The sequence below is a fragment of the Sinohyriopsis cumingii genome, chromosome 3 (genome assembly GCF_028554795.1).
Source record: "Sinohyriopsis cumingii isolate HCF-2022 chromosome 3, ASM2855479v2, whole genome shotgun sequence".
Classification (NCBI taxonomy): Eukaryota; Metazoa; Mollusca; class Bivalvia; order Unionida; family Unionidae; genus Sinohyriopsis; species Sinohyriopsis cumingii.
This window is the reverse complement of record NC_142963.1, coordinates 120,426,090-120,445,474: the sequence shown is the minus strand read 5'-3', so window position 1 is coordinate 120,445,474 and position 19,385 is coordinate 120,426,090. Positions and strand designations below refer to the sequence as shown.

The 19,385-nt window shown below is 34.8% G+C and overlaps 1 protein-coding gene across 3 annotated transcripts in view; it reads left to right on the top strand.

The window, feature by feature from the left end:
* Positions 1-19,385, top strand: part of LOC149803698 (voltage-dependent calcium channel gamma-7 subunit-like) — a 173,032-nt gene that overhangs the window by 47,661 nt on the left and 105,986 nt on the right. For 2 of the 3 annotated variants that reach the window (XR_016420248.1, XM_089953485.1), the window contains exon 2: positions 8,702-9,856. The exons of the other annotated variant lie outside the window; for it this stretch is intronic. Coding sequence is in view for 1 of the 2 variants with exons in the window: in XM_089953485.1 (XP_089809611.1) it covers positions 9,622-9,856 (235 nt within the window). In the remaining variant the exon portion in view is untranslated. The remainder of the gene's footprint in view (positions 1-8,701; positions 9,857-19,385) is intronic. 3 annotated transcript variants of the gene reach the window in all.

Genomic DNA, 19,385 nt, shown 5'->3' with positions numbered 1-19,385 from the left:
CTTTTCCAGAAAATAGTTTGACGTTGTAAATAGTAACAGTCACGACAACAAGATTTTTTTTAAAATTTGTTTTTTATAGTGGGAATAATAAGAGTGAGATCGAGGCTGTATTGAATATGTGACCCGAGGCTTGTAAATATCTTTACTGAAGTAAACAACTTTTTTAAAATTTTACTCTTTGAGTAAAATGATTGGTTCTTGTCAGGGCCATGCTGAGAGTACTTGATGTAAACATGATCACGTGACCATTATCCGGACATCTGTTTTGCGAGATATTCAAGTTTTATACCATTGCTGAGAGAGAGAGAGAGAGAGAGAGAGAGAGAGAGAGAGAGAGAGAGAGAGAGAGAGAGAGAGATCAGTCGGGCTTCTAAACACTGAGACGTAAAGGTGTTTCTTTTGTTGTATCATTTTGGGAATTACATTTTAATGTTTTATTCAAATGACTTGGATTCTAAAGGATTAATTCTTTTTTTCTCTGGAACTATTTTGAGTGCTCATACATAATTCTTGAACAAAGACATATCTTAAAATTTGTATTCCGATTTCCAAAATCGGAGTGATATTTCTTGTGTTTCTACAAGGAACTGTAAACAACCACACTATACAGGACACAGAATACGTCATCGCCTTCCATCTAGGATTTTTCGTCGGGACTCGAACTTGCAATGACCAGAACATTTTAATATTAGGACTTCTAAAATTTAATTTGTGGATTATTCTTGGATTAGTTTTGGATTTGATTCATATTTTTTCATTTTTACATTATTTTTCCGGGGAAATAATTTTTTGTTAAATTTTTAAAAGCTTGCTGTTTTCACTCTTTCTTGTGTTACTGTTTATTCGAGCCTAAACATGTAACATAAGACTGAATTAAGTCTGAAAATAAATATTTCTAACTGTAACTCGGATTACTTGATATAACAATTTACAACTCAAAGTTTGACAGAAAAAACTAGACTACATGTGTCAAGAAACTTCAACACGCCGAAGAGTAGTACGGTATACGGACTGACCATTGCTCTGATGTTCTAATTATTCCATGAATTACTTTACTGTTTTAAGATTAAAGCAAGAATCAAATTTAAACTGCCATATCAAATGGAATTAAAGCTGTGCTGGTACATACAGTTTGCAACATCATTTGCACATGTAGACCAAAAGGTACACAATTTGGCCATCGCATCCAATCAAAATCAAGTTTATCAAATTTGAAAACTGTTCTTACACGATCGAGACAGGGGGAGCGCACAACTGGAATGGACTCATAAATAAAGACTTTTCGATTGCCGATCCGTGTTTGTATAAATACATTGTTTCCCTCAGCTACACATGCAATGGCTTCTTTCTGGTCCGTAATTATACTTTCGATATTAAATGCATAAAGGATCCTTTTGAAGTCAATTGCCCCTACCGTTTTCGGCCGATATACAATGCACCACTGTTACACGCTATTGTTTAGATGGCATTACATTCTAAGGGAGGCAACTCATGAACTCAAATAGATGTCGCTAGAACAAGGCATTAAAATATCTTATCGATCCGCCAAAGTGTATAGGTTAATATATCGGAACCTTGGCTAGCGGAGATGAGGTTACAGTTAGTGTTCTGTTTGCAGCCAGCATCAACAATTGTGGAATACTTACAAAATGGAGATCGCTTGCCATCCTTATTATCAGTCATTTTCAATACGTAAAGTTATATTAATTTTTTCACGTGATTTAATAATCGTTTAAAAAGAAGGAAGGTGGTGTACACATTTTCAGGTGTAGCACGAATGTATTTCGTTTAAACATAAAAAAGTAACAGCCTAAACGTTTCATATATGTAAGCAAAGCATTCGTTATTGAATAGGTCTGCAAGAATAGGAATCTGAGTTTTATTGTAATTGCATTAAATATGGTTTAGCGAGATCTTCCCTGCTTATCGTACTCCAGTGCAACAGTAACGAATATAATTCAATAGTGTTATTTAGTACTCTGGGTTTGCCAGTTTACATTCGCTAAGAATATGAAGGAGTAACTTTGCTGTTAATCTATTTAGGTGGATTATTCAAAATCGAAGGATAAGTCTTTCTACTTAAAACCTTTAGAATGCTCATTCATCAATCTAAAACGTAATTTAAAAAACAAAACATTGCAAATTAAATAAAGTTAAGTGATTTTCGACATTTTACGTCCATACATATTATTAACACATTTCATTATAACTATGTGTCTTACATTCCATTACTTGGTGTTTTTTAAAGCTCAAAATTAATTTTGCTGAATAGATTTTTATTCTTGCCAACGTCATAAATACGGCACATGTCAAGATTAAAAATAAGGTTGTTGCCCTACCCTACACGTACATCATCTGGCTATTAGACTAAGGGATATAACTTTTCACGAGCATTCACGGTACGTCAAATGAACGGTATTCTTGTTAGAACGGTAACACGTCGGCTGCATTGCACACTAAATTAATATTTGTTACAACGAATGGAATTTTTATGTGTGGATGGATAAGGCCAACTTTATACTTTGTCTTTCCCTTGATGTACGATGTTTACAGACCAAGGTTGGGGCCAACAATGATATGATCTGGAAGAAGATATTCCCATAGAGCAGCCATCTTCTGGATTTGAAGATGGACACTAGGTCTAAAATCTCGTTTTATGGGTATAGTAGTTTCAAAGGCAATAACTGGAGGTAATAATGAGTCATTAGTTCATTCTCGACATTGCTAAACTGTACATTTTATTTTCTGTTTCCTGTATTTAATAATTCCAAAAACGAGGTGGGGGTGGGGTGGAAATTTAAGCTAGTATCTGAGCAATGAGTCTGTATATGGGAATATGGCGCAACTGTACGACCTGTGTTCGTCCGTCTCGTTTCGTCATTTTTTATTGAGGGGAATATGGAGCAACTTTAAGAATCGTGCAGGCCAGTTTCATCCCGTCCGTCACAAATGTTTTCTTTTCAGTTCAGAAAGCATTCTGGGACTCTGCATATTTCAGCCAGATGTGATATGAGTATTTTATGTGAAGTATATCGAGGTCAGGTCATAAAATTCCTTTTTTTCTGTTTCTTTAGTTAGCTTGCATTGGCATGGGTATTAGTGTTTTATGGACACATATCTACCTGTATACAGTTTCTAACAATGGTGAATACTCTAATACGCTTCCTGTTTTAGTTTAGCCTGTTAATTCTTATGTTTATGACTTACAGACTTAGTCTTACATTTTAGCACTTTTGATTGGTGAAGAAAAGATAGGGCAGGCGGTATTATATCGTGAGGAAAGAATACACACTCATTCTCTGTACTGTTCACATGAAACATGTGATAGTTTAGACGGCTCTGTTAGTTTTCATAAACAAGCCTGTCTCAAGATAAGTGGTTCGTGGTATTATGTGTGTCTGTGTGTGTGATTTTTAACGTAGGTTTAACAATTTTAGTCATATCGCTACGATATCAGCAATGTGGCAGTTTATAGTCATGTCTAGCATCTGAGACGGGCGCTCTAATCAATTCGGTCACCGGACCAGTAGATTGTTGTTGTTGTTGTCGTAGGGTTTAACGCCATTTTTCAGCACACGATAGGCTATACATGGCGGCCAGTATTAATGGTGGAGGAAGAACCCGGGAAAACCTCGGAAATAACCACCGACCCACGAGAAGCTACTGGCTAGCTTTCTCACATACGGAGCAGTAGATAAGGCAATATTCATTGTTGCACAAAGTTATTGTATTGACATGTGCATTATGCAAATGTTTGCATACAATACACGGACCATGATAGTTATTTTCACAGGATAACTAACAATATGAATCAATTATGTACAACTTATCCACCCACCCGCCTATTAAATAAATAAATAAATAAATAAATAAATAACATCAATAAAAAACAAAAATAAAATTATGGAAAGAAAGAAAAAAATGATGAACGCAATAATGGTATTAAATTACCACGTACATTTCTAGGGTTTGGTTACAGATGGTGTCCAAACAATACACACGTCATATTAGCTGGTACGTGCACCAGCCTGGTTCATTTTCTGTGATTCGACTGAATCCAGGAATACTGCCGTATTAACCTGGTATCCTGGCCTCCTATGATGTTTGGTTGTCTAAATTAATTAATTTTTTTTTCTCACCACATTTTACGATACATAGTTCCTCAATATTAAAATATAAGACCAGAATAACAAATGTGAAACTTTTGTGTTTGTTGAAAAGCAGACCCTAATCCAATTTGTACCTTCTCTTTTGTTTTGTTTTTTTTTTCTTGTTGTTTTCGTTCCTTTTTTGTGTGCTGTGGTTGTGCTGCTTTAAATAAGCGGGAAATCTCAAGTCATCGCCAGACTCAACATAAAACATGATTAGTTAATGTAAATGAATTAGATGAAATTCATATTCAGTCTGTAATTACTGTGAAGCACAGTATGCCATGGAGTACGAAAGGCAGTCTAACGTGAATATGGATGAAATACGTAAACAATTATTCCAAACTGAACAATAAATTCAAATAAATTAATTTAGGGACTGCTAATTGACGACGAGCAAGAGACAATACTTGTTTTCTCATTTCAAATACTAGATAAATCCTTTTGCCAATATATTTAGGTCTCTTCTGTCTACCATTCGTCAGCACTATACATTTGATACCGGTTGTATAATTGCAAAAAAAAATAATCATATGTTAAGTGGGGATTTTCAAAACAGATGATACAGACTAAAAGAAGTACTGTTCCTTCTCAACATTATTTTGATCACAATAAATATATCGTAATGTTCTATCGATTTGAGAATTGCCAAAATATACCTATCTCAGTCGTTGGCGATATATCTGCGCTATAGTGATATTTCTGACTTCCTTTTCAATTTCGACCACCTTATTCCATACATATCTGATATTTAAATGAATCATTTACTGTGAGCTGCTCGATTCAGAACCAAAGGTGACGTCTGTGTGTTCTTTATCCCTTGCTAACTGTACTAAATATAAAAATAATAACAAGGAAAACAAAATGATTTGCCATTCATATAAATTTTTATTCCTCTTCCAAACATAGCTTCTTCGTTCTCAACACTGAAAACTAACTCGCATCCGAATTCACACACGACTGATTTATGTACTTTGAGGTATGATGGACTGTCCTTGAGTCTCGAAAACAAACGAAAAAAATGTGCAAGGCAGGAGCAATCGTTTCGTAGATTAACAAACGTTAGTTAAGAAAAGTCCTAAAGTATGCTTCGAATGTATCTCAAAGAAAGCATTACGAATTCAATCAATATCTGTAGCAGAATGGGCAAGAAATGGACCGGTAAATTTTAAAATGTAAAATTAATATACATTCAAATTAAAAAATACAAAACAAAAAGCAAAACAACATTGTAAATTAATAAATTCTCTAATCAGTCACAAATAATTGGCTACCGAGATCTACAATAGTCATTTTATTTTTGATGTGTGGAAAAAAATCACCAATGATTGGCTACCGAGATCTAGAATAGTCATTTTATCTTTGATATGTGGGAAAAAAATCACCAAGGATTGGCTACCGAGATCTAGAATAGTCATTTTATTTTTGATGTGTGGAAAAAAATCACCAAGGATTGGCTACCGAGATCTAGAATAGTCATTTTATCTTTGATATGTGGGAAAAAAATCACCAATGATTGGCTACCGAGATCTAGAATAGTCATTTTATTTTTGATGTGTGGAAAAAAATCACCAAGGATTGGTTACCGAGATCTAGAATAGTCATTTTATTTTTGATGTGTGGAAAAAAATCGCCAAGGATTGGCTACCGAGATCTACAATAGTCATTTTATCTTTGATGTGTGGAAAAAAATCACCAAGGATTGGCTACCGAGATCTAGAATAGTCATTTTAACTTTTATGTGTGGAAAAAAATCACCAAGGATTGGCTACCGAGATCTAGAATAGTCATTTTATCTTTGATGTTTGGAAAAAAAATCACCAAGGATTGGCTACCGAGATCTAGAATAGTCATTTTATCTTTGATGTGTGGATAAAAGCTTTGTGTGGTTGAAGAAAATTCTGTAAACGAAATCAATATTGTTAGAGGTGTTAACAGGCCCGGATGTGCGAGGCCCCAAGCGATGAGCGCGGGGCCTCAAGCAAAAAAAAATCCATTTTCTGAAAGCGAGTGGCTTAAGGCGGTTGCCTCGTTCGCCTTACCCTAGGACCGAGCCTGAGTGTTAATTCCTGTATCCCTTGTGAAGTGTTTACTGATAGAATACCTTTTGTACTATTGTATTCAAATAAGGTATTGGTGTTTATTTTGGCTATATAATGAAATGATTGTTTCAACTAATTTTATTTAAGTCACAAATATGATCTATGTTTAAACTATATAATGCAAGTTTGCTCTTTAGGCTATACGTTGCTTTTCTTTTCAGTAATATAACGATTTTTATTTAAGTTATGCAATGATTTTTTCAATGTTTTATTTAAGCCATATAATGATTTTGTATTTAAGCTACATATTAAACGTCAACAATCTCAACCGAAATCAATGTAGTAAATAAAAACACAATCTTTAATTCTTGCAGCACAGAAAAGATTTATTGATCTACTGTTCAGTTAGCTGTCAACACCCGTAGCGGAGTCATTGTTGTGAAAACATATTGTCAGCTTTCGTTTGATTCATGATTAAGTTACAGTGCTGTATTTATCCCAATCATAGTATCGACTCCGCTTCATATGTGTTGACTATGAAACTATTTACCGCCAGAATTGAGTCCACTTTGAGTATCTAATTAATAATGTCGGAGGAGAGTACGGGTTGTGCTTGTCATGAAATAGGATATTTAGAGTCACTGGTGTCTTTGATAAATGAAGTGATAAAATTGTTAAGTATGGTAACGCTGATGTAAATGAAGCATTGATTTCACAACTTTGGTTACTTTACGTACCATATTTACCGTTCTGTATGATCCCTAACGATATACGAGTTCAAGAAAACAAATATCAATTTGTGTTCATTTTCCACTCTCTCTCTCTCTCTCTCTCTCTCGACCTCGACCTCGATCTCGACCGACCGACCGACCGACAGACTCAGCAGACTGATTTTGAAACAAAGGTTATTACCTTCTTAGGCATACGTAGTAGATTTCTTTACTAAGCGAGAAGAATCTGATATCAGTCTGCTTCATTCTCAAGCGTAATTGTACGAGGAAATTGTTCAAAAACTATCATTAATGAATACAATATCTTATCGATAATTTAACCCAGATGAAAGGTACTATGCACATGGAACATTTGTGTGCACCTCTACGAAAGATTATTCGAACTGTAGTGATCCCGGATGACTCGGACCTAATGATCACAGGTACCAGTGCTTTTAACTCATGTGTATCCTGGCATCATCATCATCGTAAAATGTATACGTCTCCTCAGTATCTTTCGTACAAGCTTTCGTCTTTTTCATATACTTCGTTCATATTTCGTCCATTCTTGTGATTATTACGACTCTCAAAACAGTACAGTCTATAATATAATTTAAAATACTTGTTATCACGTCATAACAAAACAGTATATTAAACTGGCAGGGCAAGACTTGGTTACGATTTATAATAGATCCAGGGCCGCGGACAGGGTAGGACAACTAGGACGAAATTCCGGGGGTCGCAAGGGTCAGGGGCCCCACCAACGTTACAATCTGTACTTCACAGGGGCCTACTGAAAAAAAAAAAAAAATCTTATCCTATCCGCGGCCATGAATAGACTGGCCTGACTGATCTGTCTGTTCGATTGATATTAGCTGTCAGACAAGTATACATTTCATTCTGGTCACTTTTGTGTCATTGTTGAGATGGAATAACTTGTCAATAATAAATATGTTGCATAAATGTGTCTCATTGCAATTATGTGTCAAATGGACTGAGTTCATATACATTCTTTAGTCCAAGGTGACACTGTCATGCCTCTATGACCAAGACATACAATTTAATAGCAACTTTTTATTAATATTCTCTCATCCGCACATGCCAGTAGCTATTGATCATGGACAGAAATATAGATATCAAATTATAAACATTAAGTTGGGTAGATTTCACAAGGTTGCAAAATTGTATAATAGAGTCTGTTATGAAATATTTGCTAACCGCGTTTTGTGTGAAAAAGATGAGCAGCGTGCACGGTTTAGTCAAACAGTTACAACAATTCATCGGCCAGAAACACCGTTTCCTGGGTGACATTTTTAACGTAATGCCTTGTGTTTTTCCACAGATGAAGATATGATGTTAAGAATTCTTTCCTACAGAAAGTTAGAACAAATGATATTTTATAACAGTTTACATTTTGATGATAGGAAGGTCAGATTTTGGCAGAGATGGAAAATGTCCTCAGGAAAACACACCGACAGTAAAGAAAACATTATCGTATGTCAGATTTTAACAATCAGGCCTGTATTAAAAAGTTATATTGAAACGAAGGGAAAAGGGGAAAATGAATAAATACATTAAAGTAACATGTATTGGTTATTTAGCTAGGCTCAATATTTTCCCTTTTATCAAACTTTTGCCCAACCATTACGCAACTGACTCGTGAATATTTAAACAAAATAACTTGGCATACAAAATCAAATGATTGGTTTGGTGGAAAATCGATGCTACGCGAAACAACACGCATTGTTAAGCATCTATTATTAAAGCAACACAGTAATTTCTGCAAAAGATCTTTTTTCAGGTTGGATTAATTTTTTATGGAAGGTGGGTAAATAATTGATGAAGCCAGCTCCCAGGGAATTGATTAATCTTACATTCAGAGTGACTGTTGCGTATCGTACATGCTGTAGCTGCTGAGTGGTAGATACAAGAAATGTTACGAATGCCATCATGATTATCATTCTGCTATCCGCGGCTTGTAGTACATGTGGTCTCGCAAAACATTAACAGGCGCACAATAGATTTAGTGTAAGATATACATGTCTCAGCACCTCTTCAGACTTGGTAAATGACACACAACTAACGGATAATTATTTGGCTCTTGGAACCATGGATAAAGTTTCTTTTATCATCTGAATTGGATGACCCAGAGAAAATATGTGTGGCCTTAGCCTGAACTCTGTAGTTCACTTTCAGTAATCAAGTTCCTTATCGAATTTCGGATAGGCACTGAAGGGCAACGTTTGTATTTTCGTCTCACGGAAGAAAGGGCTCTTAGGCTGTTTAAGAAGTGGCTGCTGAATCAAATAATCCGCCCCTACTCAACTACCAACTCAAACAGCGCAGTAGGCTAAGTCAGTGCACGAGGATGCTGGAAAGAGATAGTGGATTGATTCTTTGGTGAGATTGCAGCATTTTGCAAACACAATATTTCGGAGGTCTTCGCCAGCGAATTCCCTTTTGGATATTATCTAAGAATCTTTGGAAAACACATCCAGTTAGTGAACAGAGTGCAGTTATTCTTCATATAGTGCTTAAAATTTGCTCATATTTTTAATCATTCTATGTCTGTAAATTTTTCGTAGTATATTATGGGAGTATATCCAGATTGATTACATAGAAAGCACGACGACTCGATAACTATTACTCCTATTCTGTTACATTGTTTTATCGAGTATCATAAGAGGAATCAAGGATTTAAATTTCACTGCTATTTTCACCATGGCTGGGGCTAATGCAGTGTTCGAAAAGAAAATGCTAATGGGATGCACAGGTGTAACTTTGTTCGGTTGTCTCCTTGAAGTAATAGCAGTGAGTACGGACTCCTGGTTGCATTTCCATATAGTAGATGGACTTTACCAGAACAAGACGAATACTTTCCTCCTTCGAGTACAAAGTGGATTATGGAGAGTTTGTAGGACAACAACCCCTAACCAATCGGATTCATCCCTTGAAAGTAAGTATATTCTACATTCTTATGTATGTTGGCATAATTTTAGAAACAGAACAATTCAGTAGCATCTTGCCTTTCAAAATCACTTTTTCCCGGCTGGCTTCATACATGTGTAATTACTCGTGTATCTCTGTATGTCTGTCCATCCATCTCTTTCACTCAGGTAGCCCACTACCCCTTCTCAAATACGCATTCAGTTTCTCCTTCGTGTTATGTCTCCTTGTTGACGCTTGAGTTCAATCACCTTTCCCAACCCCCCTCCCCTCGCGGTTGAATGAATCCAGGCAAGCAATCATGTTTGTAAGTGCCAGTGTAAAAAGAAGGTCTGTGTTTGGCACCTTTCGTATAGGATATGGTTGATGTTCAAGATCATATTTCCTTTCCAGGAAGTGGGAATAACGCGTTAACTGGTTTACTTTGCAAGTTTGTAAAGGATGAAAATATTTATACATGTGTATATATGTGGTATCTACAAATGTGTGTCAAACAGATTAAGTGTCTGGTAAAACCACCAACTATTGTATATTTATCGTTTTCAGTGGTAATGTGAAAACTAGAGGGGTTCTTATATCTTGAAATCAATATGTAAAGAATGATTATCTCGCATCATTCTCCTCTGTTATCTATCATGATGATATAAATGATGTTATCCCTCATTTAAATGCCAATTTCTCCATTGTATTGTTTAGCAGTATAATGTAACCAATGTTGTTACTTATCATTTAGACAGTTCATATAAATAAATAAATAAATAAATAAATAAATATATATATATATATATATATATATATATATATATATATATATATATATATATATATATATATATATATATATATATATATATATATATATATATATATTATAGAGTATCACCACCGTGTGGCGTAACATTCTGATGTGAAGACTGTTGAAGCATGACTAGTTATACTTCATAAACACAGGACCTTGTTACTGTGAATGCTTTATACCCATTTATGTTCCTGTCAGTAGAAATTCAATACTAACATGATTTATATCTTTCGACAAATCAAGTTTATTTATTGCACAGTTGCTGCTTGTTTAGTTATTCACTTCATGGCATGTGATGAGTACAATCATGTCTTATGTATATATGTGATGCTATCATACTGGTGATCACATTCGATGATATCACATTTGTGATCGCATTCAGTGATATCATAAGTATGATTACAATCGATAATATCATACTAGTGATTACATTCGATGATAACATACTGGTGAGTACATTCAATGTTATCATACCTGTGATTACATTATATTATATCATGCTGGTGATTATATTCGATTATATTATACTTGCTATTACATTGAATAATATCGAACTGAGATTACGTTCAATTAGTCATAGTGGCGATTACATTCGATTTAGTATTCGAATTCCGTGTAAAGAACATCGACTCGAAACAATTTCATTAAATTCGTTTTATGTGCTGAATGTATTTCTTGTTAGCGTTTCCTTTTCTTGGTATTGTTTCCTTTTCAATAAGTTGAAAAGTAACAATAACAACAACGACAATAAAGAAACCCAACAAAAACAAACACCATTTGCTGTATTCATTCATACAGCAGTTATTATATTTACAAGTTGTCACATGCTTCCACAAGCAACTGCATTTACCTACAAGTTGTTATATTGTCCCACAATTTGTTATCCTTGTATACATTTTGTTATATTCATCCACAGGTTGTTATATTAATCCACAAGTTGTTATATTCATACACATGCTACTATATTTAATCGCAAGTTATTATATTCACATACAATTTGCTATATTCACACACATTGCTATATTAATATACCAGTTGTTATATTTATCTATAAATTACTAAATTCATACACATGTTATAATAATAGCAGTCATAATCATCCTCAAGTAGTTATATTCATACACGTGTCGTCATAGTCATCCAAAAGTTATTATATTCATGCACAAGTTGTCATGGTAATCCAGAAAGTTGTTCTATTCATACTCAAGTTGCCATAGTCGTCCACAAGTTATTATATTGATACATAAGTTTTCATAGTCATCCGCAAGTTATTATATTCAGACACAAGTTTTATATTTATCCGTAAGTTATATATTCATCAGCAAGTTATTATATTTATGCACAAGTTGTTTTATTATATGCTAATTTTTTTCTCCGTTAACTTTACATTGTCAGAATCGTGCAGTATTTTACGATATTGAACTCGCGAGCAATTCATATTGCATTCACGTGCATAAAGGAACTACTTTCCATTGTAAATAAACGATGGACGCAGACGCCAGCACTTTTGATATGTAAACAAATCATGTACACTCGCTTAGTAGGCGCTTTACATTTTGGTTGATTGAATTTGTTTCTGAATGAACTAAAGCAGATGTTTCGTGGACTGCACATACCAGCTGCTTTGGCACATTCAGCGCTAACTTTTTTTTATACGTTTCGGATTTAGGCTAGCTATACAGTAGACGCCAGACAGGGTCCTTACAAATAAAATGCAAGTGCCAAGGCATAAACTTGTCTTCTTTAGCTGGTAATAAGAATGGCAAAAAATATACTTACAGTTTTACATCTTGAATTTCCTCAGAATGTACTTTCTTCATTCTGCAAATCCGAATTGCATGAGCCATGTCATAGGTTCTCAATCTTGATTAAACATTTCGAAATTGTACTGTAAATTCGAATATATTCCAAGTGCACTTACGTCATCTTTACTGCACTCAAAATGAAATAAGCATTAAATTCCATGGCGTCTTTTTGATAATTGCAATTGAAAGACTTCATATATTTGCCACATTATGATTTCAAACATTCACTGACAGAAACAGAAACACATTTGCAGATGTCAACACGCTTCTCCCTCGCTTATTCAATCCGATGCATTTCATGTTGAATTGGCACGTATAAATCAAGTCCATAATCACGAAAATTTAGAATCGACAAAAATACCAAAATCTATTTATTCTAAATCAATTTGAAAAGTTGATTCAGTGCACATTCATTCAAAATATGGCTCCAAATTTAAATTTTAACTAGACACGCCATTTTCTTTCTAAAGTTATGTCTAGCGCGCGACTAGGTTCAAATTTATCTGGGCTGAGTTATGTGCGCATAATAATGTTTTTTTGTGTAATGATGAATCTGCGCTTATAAAATAAATTTGTTTCAAAGATGAAGTCCCAGACTTAATGTTTACCAGAGGAAGATAGAAAATGTATGGGATACTATTGTTAAGCCTTCGTGATAAATTGCCATCATGGTTTCATATTATTTATTTTGCCATTAATAATAATCATTATAATAGCTAAGTGGAGGATATATGAAATTGTACATCGATTTTCTTAAATATTGTGAAAATGACCTTAAAATGAAAAGAACTCAAACTCTGTAGATCCTCATTTTCTTTCATTTTAGTTACAGTTAAATATGATTATCATAAAAATCTATAATTATTATATGCTAGACCATATCTGCTGCTAATGCTGATGATGATGCTTATGATAATGACTATGATGATAAGAAAAATGAAAACTGAATCACAGCGTAAATTAAATAAGTATTTCACCTTCAGAAATGAGATAACTCCATCAAAGGGAAATTGCTGACAAGTCAAAATACCATCACAAAATGAAAATGAACCGCAGATGTCCCACCCTCAAACAATTATTCAACAAAAATATGGAAATTGTACTAATATATAAATCTCCATATTATGTAAAGCTGGTGATTTACTGCAATAAGAACATTTACTGACATTTAATATATTTTCCTTATCTAATTGTGCCCATGTTACTATTTATTTTTTGCTTTCAGATTTAATAGTGACAGGAACATTTTGTTTTATGCCTTTAGTGCATATACTGTAATAGGTATTTTTCTTTAAACGATATAATAAAGGATTTTATTCGTAATTAACATCCTCACGTTAAAAAAAAAACCTATCTTTAGTTATTTTTAATGTTGATGATACAATATCTGTCAGTTTCACGAAATGACCATGAATGGTACTCGTTATGTCCAAAAGAAGACGCTTTCTGTCTCTGTCTCTCTTTCTCTCTCTCTGTCTCTGTCTCTGCTCTGACTGTCTGTCTCTCTCTCTCTCTCTCTCTCTCTCTCTCTCTCTCTCGCTCTCTCTCTCTCTCTCTCTCTCTCTCTCTCTCTCTCTCTCTATATATATATATATATATATATATATATATATATATATATATATATATGTGTGTGTGTGTGTGTGTGTGTGTGTGTGTGTGTGTGTGTCTTTGCAAACCTGACCCCAAAATATTTCGGTCAGTGTCAAATAGTTCATCCATGCGCAGGGTTAACATGTCAGTGGCGCAACTATTAATCTTAGCACTGACACTAACTCCATGTTTACTACTGTTAGTAGTATTATTACTGCTGCCACCATCGGTAATTAGAAAATTAGCAATGATGATAGGATAAAAAGAAGTAATAGAAGTAATAGAACAAATGTGGTTATCACTTTGCATTTTTTTTTTTTGTTCTAAATACAGATCAACAAAAGGATCTGAATATAAAATAAAAGAAGCACGACAGAATGATATTTATAAATGGACATTTTCTGGTGTTAAATATTGATTCATTTATATTGAAGCATGCAAGGGGGCTCCCAGTGGCCGGGTGATTTTAAGCGCTCGCCTTTACCGATCGCCATCTCACCTCTGACCTGGTTGAGTTCGAGTCTCGGGCTTGGTCAACGTGGAAATGTGAGAAGTTTACTTGTAGTTTCCCTTGGGTCGGTGGTTCTTCCCAGATATTTCCCGGGTTTATCCTCCACCAGATATACTGTCCACAACGAATAGCCTATCTTGTGCTGAAAAATGGTCTAAACTCATCAAAATAAATTGATGTACGCAAAGAAAAAAAAAATGAAAGTTTTACAAACATTGGAGCTGGTGGTCGGAACGAAAAAAATATTATAAGATGTATTGTATATAAGACGCATTGATTCGTTTTATTCTTATTGTACACATAAGTTTTCCACACCAAACACGCTCACCTCCCTTGTCATGCCCCCCCCCCCACTCCCGTACATAAAATTACATGTATTTAAATAAAACATATATCGGTCTAAAACATATGATATGTACTCTTATTCAGCTAAAATAATCACACACATGTAAGGACAGTTTAAGGACAACTTTCCGGTTGTATGTGTAGATCTATATCGTAAGTGCATCGCTCCCCCACCCAGGGCCGACAAAGGGGGGCTGGAGCAACCGGGGATATATCCCCGGAGCCCGGGCTCTATAGGACAACAACACTAGGAGAGGCTTGGGTATTTCTTACCCCAGTGCATGTGGCCGCTTTCTACCGACCGCCACCCCCCCCCCCCCGGTTAAATTGCCCTGCCCCTCCCACTGCTTTTTACGCGTGTCAAATTAAATCGCAGATAACTATTTTCTTTCTTTTTTGGGAACAAAGGGACACCTTTAAATATGACTTAGATACGATGCTGATATACGAAGATTGAACGCTGACTGGGTTATGCGTGAAGTTATTGGCTGCAAAGCAGTATAACGGACCATCTGGAACGAAAGTAGGACTCTAGCACTACATCCAAATTAATTAACTTTCGTTGATTGACGCTTAATTTAAAATGTCAGTTCAATCCACTGTAGGAACAGAGGCACATGAACATTTGTGCGCAAGCCTCTTTAATTCAATTAACTAACACTGTAGGAAAAAACGCTGGAAATAAGTCAGACGATTTCTTACTTTGATTCAACGGGTTCAACCTATAAGTTGATGTAAGCATGCGCACGCACACACACACATACACCGAGTCTACAGTTTCCAGCTATTTCCGCGATCAAGGATGTACCCGCCCACGCTGAAGCGACCAGCTATCATAATACAGCTCCATAATCATCAACATGTACGTTTCCCAACTCGTCAACAAATAGAGAAATCGAATCAGTGAAAACATTGCCATGGCAAAGCTGATCTTCTATGTTTACCCATAATGGGGTCATACCAACGTCCACAGCATTATGAGTGAAAAAATCCCCGTCTCAAATTTAATTTTGATCATATAATGAGCTAATACTGAAGAAAATCGGAGTTATATCAGCGCATATATTGACTGATTACGAAAAGTGCTGAAACTATGTAACGTTTCGCATTTGAGAATGATCGCGAGTATTAAAATGAACCGTCTCTACTCGCTTATAAGTCGAGTCCAAACTTCAAATTGCACAGACCAGATCTTCCGTTGTATAACGAGCCGGCAGATCTGTGTCTGTGCAGTTTGTTTGGAATAATCAGTAGAATAGACTACATCTACATAGACCGTGATCAGCAGGCTCATTATGCTACAGTCGATCAGGATCATTGTTGTTTGCAGTTTGACTCAACTTATTAGCGAGTATATACAGAAAGCTTTTATTTATACAAGGCGATCGATTTTATAGCGACAAGTTTTCATTTGTTAATAAACGTGTATTTAGGTCATATTTTCTCCGAGTTGTCCGATGATGCAGATATAAAGAGAAAACTTCGTCCTCTCTACTTATGAGTGAACATTCCCTTAACGCTATTCAGATCACGTTCAGCTGATGTCCGAGTTTTTATTTAAATCATAATGCATGAATGTGCATTGTGCGCTCCTATCGACGCATATTTCACTTTATACACTGACGCGCTTGAATGTGTGTAACAATAACGGATTCTGTTTTCTAACGGTGTATGGAAGGCGCCATAATGCTTTGAGAATGTTTGTCCATAACATTGTTGATAATTTTATTATACTATTGAGGAAAAGGATACATCCTGTTCGAATTCAAGTTTTTTTTCTTACTCTGAACTCGTTGCTTTTGATATACTGTATGCGTCTATGAACTATGATATGTTATTATTATTATTATTATTATTATTATTATTATTATTATTATTATTATTATTAATGCGTCCCTGAGATTACTTTAACGAAGAGATACTTATGAAAAATATGCTTGTGCTGTAGAATTGTCACATTGTGCATCCAGTATGAAATCAGGTATTTTTTGACACCACTGCATATTACGAAGGAGAATCAGGTAGATAAAATATTGATGCCTGTTCAGCGGAAAATTTACCACAGACAGTCATACAAAAGTGTTTATTGTAACCCTTACCATGCGCAGTACATGTGTTAGACTGAGTCGTTTCATAATATAATTAGTTCTTAACATTTAGCCTAACCAATAGATTCGTGGCCATGCATTTGTTTCTGAGAAGTTACATCCGGTCCTCATCGTACAAAGTTTTGTTATTTTAAATTTTATATACGGACATTTTTTTCCTATTCAATAAACATGGTTATGATACTTTCTCTAATTCGGCTCGTTCTTTACAGTCTTCTACTTCGGGTCTCAGTACTCCTTTCAGCCATTTTGATTATTTCTTAATTACTATATAGACTCTTCACACCCTCGCTCATTCAATAATATAATTACCTGATTAATATTTGTTTAATAAATGGTGATGTAGAGTATAAGAAACAGGTCGAATCTGAGCGTCGAATACCTTTTACCTCTGTTTGTGTCCATTAACTTTGCAATTAAAAAATTATAAATGCGAAATATGCCAGTCAGGCCTCACCGGAAGAGGAAGGGAGATAATTCAGCTTGTCTCTAAGTATCTTAATAAAGCCAATATGGCGAGTTCCTGTGCCTATAAAGGATTCACAACACTAATTAAAGTTCTACAGTACACATATGAAAACTTCGTACTGTTACAAATCTGATAACTTTTTATTTCTAAATGCTCGTGATCAATTTTACACTTTAGGCCCATCTTTGATGCAATATTCTGTGTTGAGAAAACCACATGAATTGCGGCATCGTTTTAAATTTTATTTGCATGTGTGTGAAACAAGTATTTCCCATTCCGCATCCAAAATATCAGTTGCTACTTTCAGTATTGAGTTTTCCTCAGAAAAGTCTGTAAAAAGGATTGGAACGGTATCAACAAATAGAAGTTAGTTTAGTTTCCGACATTAATATTTGATATATTTAATTGTGTGGTACAAAAACGTTATATTTTAATGAGTGGCGAAACCACGAATTGAAATATAGTTTTGACACAACAAGATGGAATATATTTTGTGTTTACTCTGGAAAAGAAAATTGTATTTTATTATATAACCAACTTGCTCCTGAATGTAAACATAGAATATAAAACTCTATCTTCAGTACAACACATCATTAGCCCTTTTCGTTAATTCACATCACTTTCACTAAAATATTAGTGATATAAGAGGGTGTGAAGATTAGTTTGACATGATCAACTATCTGAACGTATTTGACTACAACGTTAGATTCAGTAATGCATCACAGAGTTACCATTATTGTCACGGCAGTAAGGGGAAATAACTTCCTAGAGACGCTAATGGCGTCGAGTAAAATCTCTTATGTCAGTATAATTTATCTGACCTGTAATACAGTGTATGTTTATTTGTTCTAGCTCACAACATGTTGGTGTATTTGGCTACTGGGATAACATATGTAGGCACGCACAATCAAGCGTCGCATGGCATGATTGGAAATAGTATATTTTCATATGTGAAAAAATAAGGACAAATTTATCACACGTGAACATTGACGAAGGATAAAAATGTTTCGGTAATATGTTTCTACATTGCACACATTCGTATATAATAAAACATTGGAAATGTTTATTTCAGTTTGCACATTGAATAAGATCCGAAAAACGCTGTTTTTATTAAAATTAAAATGTTTCTTTTCCAACCTTTTAAACATGTAAGAGCCTGGCAAAAATGAATTACAATGAAAAAGTATAAATATAGTGATAACATATCTGAAGGCAGGATTAAGCTTGTTTGCTATTTGTGGGCGTTATTCGGTAGCTCGCCTTAGTTAGCCAAGAGTTTGCCTCAAATAGTTCTTATCTCTCACACAATACAGTTAAAGATATGTAATGTAGGTTCCGCTAATATTTGGCTGTTTCTAGGCTGCCGGCTGTAATTTAATCTTCTCTCTCCCATCCACAACCAGTCATGTCAGGGATGATAGTGACGTACACAGTACCAGAAAGCTGACTGGGCAGAAGACTTACCACAGTGTGATGAAGTCAAGACAAATGTATTTATAAGTTTTCTTTACTTTTTCAAATTGTACTTATCGTTCTTTTTTGATAATCTGTATGGTTTAGTTTACTAATCATTTATGTGTAATTTGTATGTGTGAACATGAAGCAAAGATTTGTTATGAAGTAGATAAAATGATATACAAGTGAAAGTATTTTTGTTGTATACAGAGAAATAGATTCACATGGAACTCGTACACAATGTTATTATTACAACAAAAATACGGCATTCAAAATTAATAATAACAACACTACTACTACTGCTGCTACTACTACTACTACTACTACTGCTACTACTACTACTACTGTAATGTTATTTGTTTCGGAGTAAGGGTTAGGGGAGATGACTTTTCCAGGAAATCGCAACTTACCTTTCGCAGCATTATGAAAAGGAGTGTAGGTGAAATAAAAAGTG